At 40.1% G+C, this 8815-nt stretch overlaps 1 protein-coding gene across 2 annotated transcripts in view; it reads right to left on the bottom strand.

Moving 5' to 3' along the window:
* Positions 1-8815, bottom strand: part of ANKMY1 (ankyrin repeat and MYND domain containing 1) — a 79245-nt gene that overhangs the window by 14718 nt on the left and 55712 nt on the right. For both annotated transcript variants that reach the window (XM_019503688.1, XM_019503689.1), the window contains 2 exons: positions 6460-6625; positions 5223-5307 (listed from right to left, as the gene is read on the bottom strand). In XM_019503688.1, the coding sequence (XP_019359233.1) occupies positions 5223-5307; positions 6460-6625 (251 nt within the window). The remainder of the gene's footprint in view (positions 1-5222; positions 5308-6459; positions 6626-8815) is intronic.

Here is an 8815-nt window from a genome sequence, read left to right on the forward strand (position 1 = left end):
CAGGGAAAACCAGGATCCCTGGTCATGACTCACCAACTTCATGCATTTCCAGACCTTCTTACATGGGATCCTGCTTAAAAAAAATAATGTTCTGTTCCAAGAGTTTCCTATCATACGTCTGTACTATTTCCCACAAGTAAGGAAACCATTGCTTTAAAAATATGAGATATAAATACAGGTGTTAAAACACCATGAAAAGATAGCGATATGGGAATTGCTTTAAATACTTTCAACATTTGGAGGGGCCCATGATTAAATGGGTTTGTTTTTAATTCAGACTTTTTTAAAGCCGACTGCACTAGAGTAGTGTGGCATGTTTTAGCCAGGAAGGAGAGAGACAATAATCTGTTTATAGCCCTCTCAAAACCAGGGAGATGTCATTTGTTCTATGTTTCCACTGGAATGACTTCATAAAGTATATGCTGCTATTAGAGCATATAGACATTCTCCTTCTAACAGCTGCAAGATGACAACTGACCAAATATTCTTCTAATGAGTCATGCACCTCTACCCCGGCCAACACCCTGAGAGTTAAACCAGGGAGTTTTGGTGCTAAACCTCCTGCTACCCTCCCCAAGTTTCTACAGGAAGAGGAACAGCCCAGGATCCATAAGAGACTCATGTCCTCTGTGGATCAAACAGTCAAGGCTGCACTGCACACATAAAGCAAGCCAGATCGAGGACCTAAATCACTGTACCTGCACCCATGCTGCAGTAGCAAACAGCCTGCAAACAATCCTTCCGCTGAAACATATTAGCATAACAAGTTTGTAAACAAAATCAATAGCTTTGTGGATAATGTGCAAACCCAATGATGGGCTTAATTCATGAAATGAAGTATTCCCTACAAAAGCAATTCACCTAGCTACAGCATAATCTGCAGCCACCTTTAATTAGTGAAAATGAAGAAAAAAGGTTATTTACCTGGAACTAGAGATCTCCCAGAGTGGTGTCCCTGCAGTGTCACAATTTTGGACTCTGTCCTACAGTGCCCCATTAGCTTTATAACCTAACAATGTGCTGAAAACAGACCACAAGGTCATTCCAACAGCAGGGTCTGTCTTGGTTACACAGTTAACTTGATTTAGCTATGCCCAAGTAGCTTCCCTGAATAAGAGTCCTTTAATGAAAACAGCCCCTCTGGAAAAAATAACTCTTGAACTGTAGTATCCACACTGGCACAGCACTCACTTACGTAGGGCATCAAGATTTCTGGGGGCATTTTCCATGGCTCTTTGCACTCTGGTAAAGCTAAGCTTCTCTACAGCTTCTTTCCCACTGACCTGTGGAAGAAAGTCATCTGCCAGTACAGTAACTGGAGTTCCCTGGCATGTGTTGGTTAGGAATATTCCTTGCCCGGCAGTGTCTATTGGAAAGGCACCTGTGCCCTGCAAGACTTCATGCTCCCCCTCTCCAAGAACATGAGGGACAGTGTGCGATCATCCACCCTTCATTTTTTTTACCAACACAGAATCCCAGTGTTACCACACTTTATAGGAGAAGGCTAGAGGAGGTGTGGTAGAACAAATACTAACACCACATCTCATTGGACTCTGGTAACTGTCCAAGTAAAGTAAATTTTCACTTTCTTTCTTTTTTTTCCAGGACCAAGGGAACCAGAAAACAGTGAGGAATAAGTGGAGGACTGTGCGTGGAATCTGTCCCAGAGGAGGAAGGAGCAGTCCTTGTCCGTTGGAGGTAAAGGAATTTGTCTGTCTGCCCATGGCATGGTGGTTCATTGGGTTGGTGTTCATATCTTGCCAAGTCTGTTTGATCCTGTATGCTGCGAGCAGGCCAAAAGCCTTGAATCTAAGAGCATATTCAAAATTCAGTGCTTTTGATCACAACTGATGGATCGTTAACTGCTTAGCCTAAATGAGGGGGCAGAGCTGACCTAGACAAAAAGCTTAAAAAGCAAAACAACCACTGACAGCAAGCATGATGGAAGCATATGTAGGAGTCTGAGATTTTTGTCTTCTTAAAAGGTAAGGACAGGGAAAAGGGGACAAGGGGATGTAGAAGCTGCAAATGTGCATCACCCTGGAGTGGGTGCCTGACAGCTTATCATGTATGAAGTGTTGCTGGGTAAAATTCATGGAGCAGAAGAATCTGAAGACTGGAGCTCTACGCAACTGGTGATGATGCCAGAGATTTGAGGAGCGAAAAGAACTCAAGGTTTGCTTAATAAACTCGTTTTGGGCAGGACAGACTTGTAGACAAGCAGGGTGATCTGTAGTCGCATGCTTCTGTGAGAGCAAGACAGAGGAAGAAACTAGCCAAGGGAGGAGAAACAGAGTTGAGGAAAAGGTTTTCTTGTACTGGAGAAAGGATTTAAAAAACCCCCAGGAAGAAACAGAATATGAGGTGGCACAGAAGACAAGTGCAGCTCATCCCTCAAAAGAGAGAAATGAAGATAACCAGAGCCCAGAGTTCAAAGATGAAAAAGGATGATATGCAGAAGTCAAAAAAGAGAATAGGAGAGATTCACTTCCAATTATATAATTAGGAATTCCTTATTGAGAGGTAAAAGCAGACAACTTTTAACACTATGGATTCCTGTTTGAAATCGCTGCATTTATCTTATGAACCATGTTTGCACATCAAACAGTGCTAACATTTCAATCCATATTTCTCTGGGTTCAAGTTCAAATTAGAAGCCTTAACCTTACCACAAGCCACATGTAAGTATATCACTTCTTGTTAAAAGGTGTCCAAAATGCACCTGCTGTATTGCACAAGCTGAAATCCATCACTTTAAACCGCCTTCATAGCCAAGCAAAGCCTACAAGTTTTTGCCCTGTCCTTTGGAGCCACTTCCAAGTACAAATAATCACTTTAAAGACCCAGTGTGGAAAACCTGCTCCAGTATCTAGGAATCAGCTTACTTACTGAGGTAATGAGATTTCATTTTGTTTTCTATAGGCTGCCCAGAATCTGGTCCTGCCATCCTTTTCCTTCAGCAAAATGTTGGGTGAGGCCCAAGGACTGACTATATACTCGATTCTGCTTTCCTGATACTTTTCCGTAAACGGCCTGTATGCTCTTTTCCTTCTGCGCTGCTTGTATACAATAATACAGCTAGTTTACTGGACCAGATTTGCCTGTACTAACCTTGAGCAACCTACTAAACTCAAAAATCCTAACCACAAAGCCTTGTATCATTCAAGGCTTACATGTACAGTGCTGCACCAGAACAGACCCAATAGACTCTAGGAACTTAGCTTCACCTCTCCCCGCTCCCCCGCAAATTATTTTCTTTACCTGTTGAATTAACTCTTTCACATTTTGCAACTGTGGGAGCTTTGGAGTGACTTATTTTTTTCAGAGGCATGGATTTCTTTGGGTGATACTTTAACTGGACCAACTGTGTAGCTGGGGTAGAGTTAGGTAAGCTTTCAAATGCAAGACTTCTTTGTCAGATCTGACCCATTCTTTAGTATATTTTCCCAACATTCTTGCCACTTGTCAGAAACATTCATCATATAAGTAAGGACCCATTTCGTATGAGCTACAGCAGTTAAGACTTTCCCCCAGACTCTACAGGAGCCTTTCAATAACAGATTTCAAACAACTCCCAATCTTTCCTCTTCTGGAAAGCTGCAACAGAATGTTGTTGCTATTATAGTTTCTGGGCCTTAAGGAAAAGAAACTCATTCACTGAAAATCAATTGGCTAAAAATAATTTTATTTAACCTGGGCCACATATCTAGTCTATACAGAAACTTGCACAGACTAAATCTGTAGGATGGATTTCCTGGTATTTACTGCACAGTTAATAAGCCTAATGAAGTCCAAACAGACTAAAAGCTTGCTTCCCATCTCTACACCTGGGATTTTGTGCTGGAAGTCCAAAACCTAGTCATTATCTCCATTTGAGGCCATCTAAGTAATTCACTCCTGGATCCCATGGTTCCCCAGGCTTCTTACTATGTTTGGTCTAATCATTTGTGCCAAAGCCAGGGCCCAATATTCCCAGGAATTTCAGTTCCCAGTGTACAATCAGAAGCCAAAAACTCCCATTGAACCTGTTTATCAGTTCAGTTCTAAATAAAAATATTTGGCAAGCTTGAGGTTAGACAGGCAAGCTGCCTTTGACAGACTAGGCTTTGAGTAAGCTATGAATGTATAGAATTTGAGACCAAAACATCCACAACCCTTAGTCTGACCTCCTACACACCATAGGCCACAGAATTTCCCTAATTCCTGCTATGTGCCTAATAGTTGCAGTTGAGCTAGAGCAGGGGTGGCCACCTTGCAACACAGGTGCAACAAGTAGCATGGGCAGCTTGGGTGTGGCACATGGCAGATCAGGGAAGGGATAGGCACCACAGGGGCAGACAAGACAGGGAGCACAGGGCAAGAGCAGAGTATCAGATCAGGCAGAGAGCATGGGGTAGGGAGCAAAAAACAAAAAGAGGGAGGGGGGGACAGCAGATAGGGAAGAAGACAGTGATCAGAGTGGCATTCAGAAAAAGTGTAGCGCTTAATTTGTGGCTCCCACTAAAACTAGAGCATATATTTTTTTAAAAATCCATGTACAATGTAAAATTCCCAGCAACAGAAAATCTAACATAACCCTTGGTAAGTTGTTAAACATGTCTGCCTGATCTCTAATCTGAATCTTTTTACCTTCAATGATTTATTAAGGCTCACACTCTTTAAAACAGAAAGTCTAAAAGATGATTAAACAAACTTCTCCCAGAACTTTTATGGAGACCACAAGTTCTACAACCATCATTCACAGCTACCAGTTCTAACCATCTTTTGATGGTTGCAACTAAGTATAAACATATACAGAAGTAAAAAATGCAGGATGCTTGCTCTGTATAACTCCTGCTGCTATGGCTGAAGAGCACTACATCCAAATGTCTATGGACACTGCCTCTCAAGTTTATCATGTGCATCTGTAATCTCTCTTAAGACAGCTGGTGTTATGAACTCACTTAGCTGCCTGGGCACAGCCAGGCATAGTGAGAAGTCTGAACCTTATATAGGGAAAGACACAACACTAATGGAGGGATTTGAAGGCTGGGAAAAGAGATTGATGTGGTCAGAGCAGAAGTGAAAGATAATTTTAGCTACTGAAAGTTGGATAGATTGAAGAGGGGAAGTTAAAATAAGGGAGACCAGAGATGGTGCCAATAGTTCAGTGAGACAAAACCAGAATATAGTATTTTTTATTATAAAATATAAGGCATTAATATTCAGTATCTTTATCCTACCTCACTTCCTCCACCTGTGATGTTACTGAAGGGTACCCGTCTCCACATTTCCTTTTAGCAAAGGTGACATGAATACCTGAATCCACTATACCAACATATAGAGAAGAAAATTAGCACTTTTCTCTGACAAACGCCTGAGATCAAAAGGTACTAGACATTAGAACCAAAACTACATTCAACCTTATGGTTGGGTTAGGTCTCAACTGTGTAAATACATCAACATTTTCACCTTGAAACTGAGGGCTTAGAAAAGGCAGCAAAATAAAAATAATGTTTAAAGCCTGTTCAGAATGCCAGTCATATGAGTGTATAAGACTTCTTTGAGACTAATGTCAGACATCAAGAATCAGTGGAATAAGAAATGTCATTTTGATTTTTATTTCCCAGTAAAAACAAGAAACCATATATCATATCTACAAGTTAAAATGCCTTAAGAAGCATTATACATATAACATCTTCCATCAAAGAACTTCATGGTAAAATGTCTCCACTGGGGAAACTGAGGTACAGAGAAGGTCACCGCTTATAAGGCCATAATAAACAGACAGATCATCTCATCTGACCTCCTCTAATGCTGGCAATAAAATTTCAAGTTAGTCTGAACTTCACATTAACATTTAAATTCACTTCTCAAATTTTAAACAGACTGTACAAGATGAGCCTATGCTTGAGACACAGGTGTCAGGAGACATAGATCAGTGATTCTCAACTGGGGTGCCATGGGGTGCCTTGAGATTATTAAGGGTGCCATGTAATGTTAGTACTAAGTGCACAAACATGATTCACAAGATTAAACCAAGTCATTTCAAATAGGACACAGTAGTATTAAAAGCATTCTGACCTGTTGCAGGCTTTTGAGTTTTCTGCAATAAAGTTAGTATTCAATTATGTTTCTGTAGTAAAAAAAAAATCAAGTTAAAACTCAGAGGCGACATTTTCTGAGGGGTGCTTTGTGTCTAACAAGGTTGAGAATGACTGACCTAGATTCTCTCCTTAACTCTGCCAGTTTTGAGTGGGACTCAGCAAGTGACTTAACCTGAATGCACAGAGAATGGCACTTACTTACTGTACATGAAGTGCCAAGATTTCCGCATCAAGTGTCTTACAGAAATACAAATGTTAGTAAGAGCTGTAGTCTCAGACCACCGTGTGTGAATACAGCGTTATAAACCCTCACATATCATTAAGCAACTTCCACTGAAATGTTCTTGCAGGTGAAAGACTTAGTTGAACTCACATTTTTTGGACTTTTGAAGTTCTTCTCTATCCCACTGCTTCTCCTTCTCAAGGACACGCTCTCGAAGGTGATCACTTATGTAATCAAGCAGAAACCTGCGTGCATTGAACATCTCCCTTTCTGGTGGCAATAATGCATGATATGGAGTATGTGCTATCCTTTTATCCTGCAATACAAAACAAGTTAATGTACAGCAGAACTTAGGAAACAGGAATTTAACATTCCAAAAGAGCTTAAGTGTATTGTACCTAGCTAGAAGTAAAGTTGGCTTATTTAAGGCATGCCCACCATGGTAGTAGCACCACATACCACTACGTCATCCCTGCTAGAACTAAAAGTTCCAAATTAGAACACGAGATACAGATGTCCTTCCCAGAATACCAACTTTTTTTTCAATTATACCCACATCTCCTACCTCTCAAGAGTGTGTCTTAACCATTATGCTATATAGCTGCACCAATTATACATTTGTCAGTGCACTTTGTTAAATAGAAATAACCTGGGAGAAGAGATTAGAAGGTAGGATTTGCCCATAAGGAAAGGATTCAGTCCACTAGGTTACAGAATCAGTCAAGTATTGCAAAACAAAGGCTGAAAGCAAAATCAATAATATGGAATTAAGTCAAGCATATTTAAGATTTCTGAAATCAACCATTTAATTTCTAACTGACACACTGGGATCTTATAGTGGTGCTTCCAAGAGGCATGGGCTTCTGAAAATTATCATCTTGATGATGAAGCTTACGTTTCTTCTAATAGTTCTTATAGTTTGAAAGAAGTGACCAAAAGAAAACATAATCAGTTTATGATGACACTGTATAGCCATTCCAGGAATATGGAGGTCTCCACAGAGGGATATATTCTGAGAACTGATGATCTGCGGCAGTGAAGCTATGGAGTTTTTCTCAACAGGGTTCAAAGTGTTTATGTTTTTTTTGCAGTCCAGCCCCAGTGCTGGGCAGTAATGCACCGACACATGACCAACCCATTTCCAAAACCCTTGAGTGAAATGAACTGACAACGCTGAATTGATATAACGCATGTCTTTTGGTAATGCATTTCCAAAGGCCATGATATTTTATTTTCAATGACTAATAACTCAAAATTCAAAGGGACACTCAAGTACAAACGGAAAAAATGTCGCGTTAATGGCTCACAACATCTACCACTACAAATTTATATACAGTGTTGCACTTCGGCATGTTACACTTTATGAAATAAACTTTGCCAATAAAATGCTTGGATTTCTTTGTAGGCTACCATATTTTGTTGCATACAACATGCCCTGAAATATAATACACGCATAGTTTTTGAATGAAGAAAAAATAGATTTTTTTTCCAGAGTTAAGGCTCCATAGAGCAAGGACAGAGCCTAATTTTCATTTGGCTCACCTTGCCTTTCCTGCTTAACTAAAGCTGAAACCCTAGCTGTGGCTGAAGCCTGGACTCCATTGGTGGCTCCATGATTCTAAGGAGCTAAAGAGTCTCCAGCACTGTGAAATAGGAGGAGACAGACCCAGAGCAGCATGTATACAGCAAAACTGCCCTAAGAAAGCTTGACTAGTGGACCATTAAAACATCAACATGGACCATTAAAACAAAAAACAGACATCGAGATCATTAAAAAGGAGAGACAATCATTAACACCTCTGGAGTGAAGACCAATAAGCTATTAAGTCAAATGTGTGCCTCAGCTGCCTGAATAGTAATACCACAACTGCTGTACTATGAAGGAGGACTCAAAGCAGGGTGCTTCTACTCTGGGCAGTAAAACCAACTTCCCTACTTAATACATGCACTCTAATTTGCAGGGAAGGGGGGAATTTTTCAGAAAAGTTGTGTATTGTATTCAAGAAAATACAATTTTGTCTCAGTGACAGATTCACAGGCATCCTGACTAATGCTAAGGAAAAGCCTGCCTACTGAGCTATAAATCAGAGCTAGTTTCATACAAGAAAAGCAACCTAGAGCATGAACCAAAAAGGAAACCTATGAGTATGAAACCAGAGATTAATCATGCATATTTTTTCTAGTATTTTTTTCTACTATATTGTAGATGCAGACGCTTGAAATTTTTTTTTTACAATTTGGGGATTGTTACCAGCTGTCAATCATTTGATTTTGTGCTGATGTTTTTAAGCATAAAAAAATCTCTTCTCTCTCCCTAATATTCCCCCCACAAATGTATCCATTCAAAAAAAAAATCATACCCATACTCAACACTAAAACTTAGACATTCTCTCAGTATGAGAAATCTAGTTGCTTTTAAAGCTATTTGATATTTTAGATTGCTTTTTGCACTCTACCAGATGCCAACTGAATCACCCAAAACCATCGGCAATAGCTACTCTGAACT

Source organism: Gavialis gangeticus, unplaced genomic scaffold (assembly GCF_001723915.1).
Source record: "Gavialis gangeticus isolate Ggan-Ray unplaced genomic scaffold, GavGan_comp1, whole genome shotgun sequence".
Lineage (NCBI taxonomy): Eukaryota > Metazoa > Chordata > Crocodylia > Gavialidae > Gavialis > Gavialis gangeticus.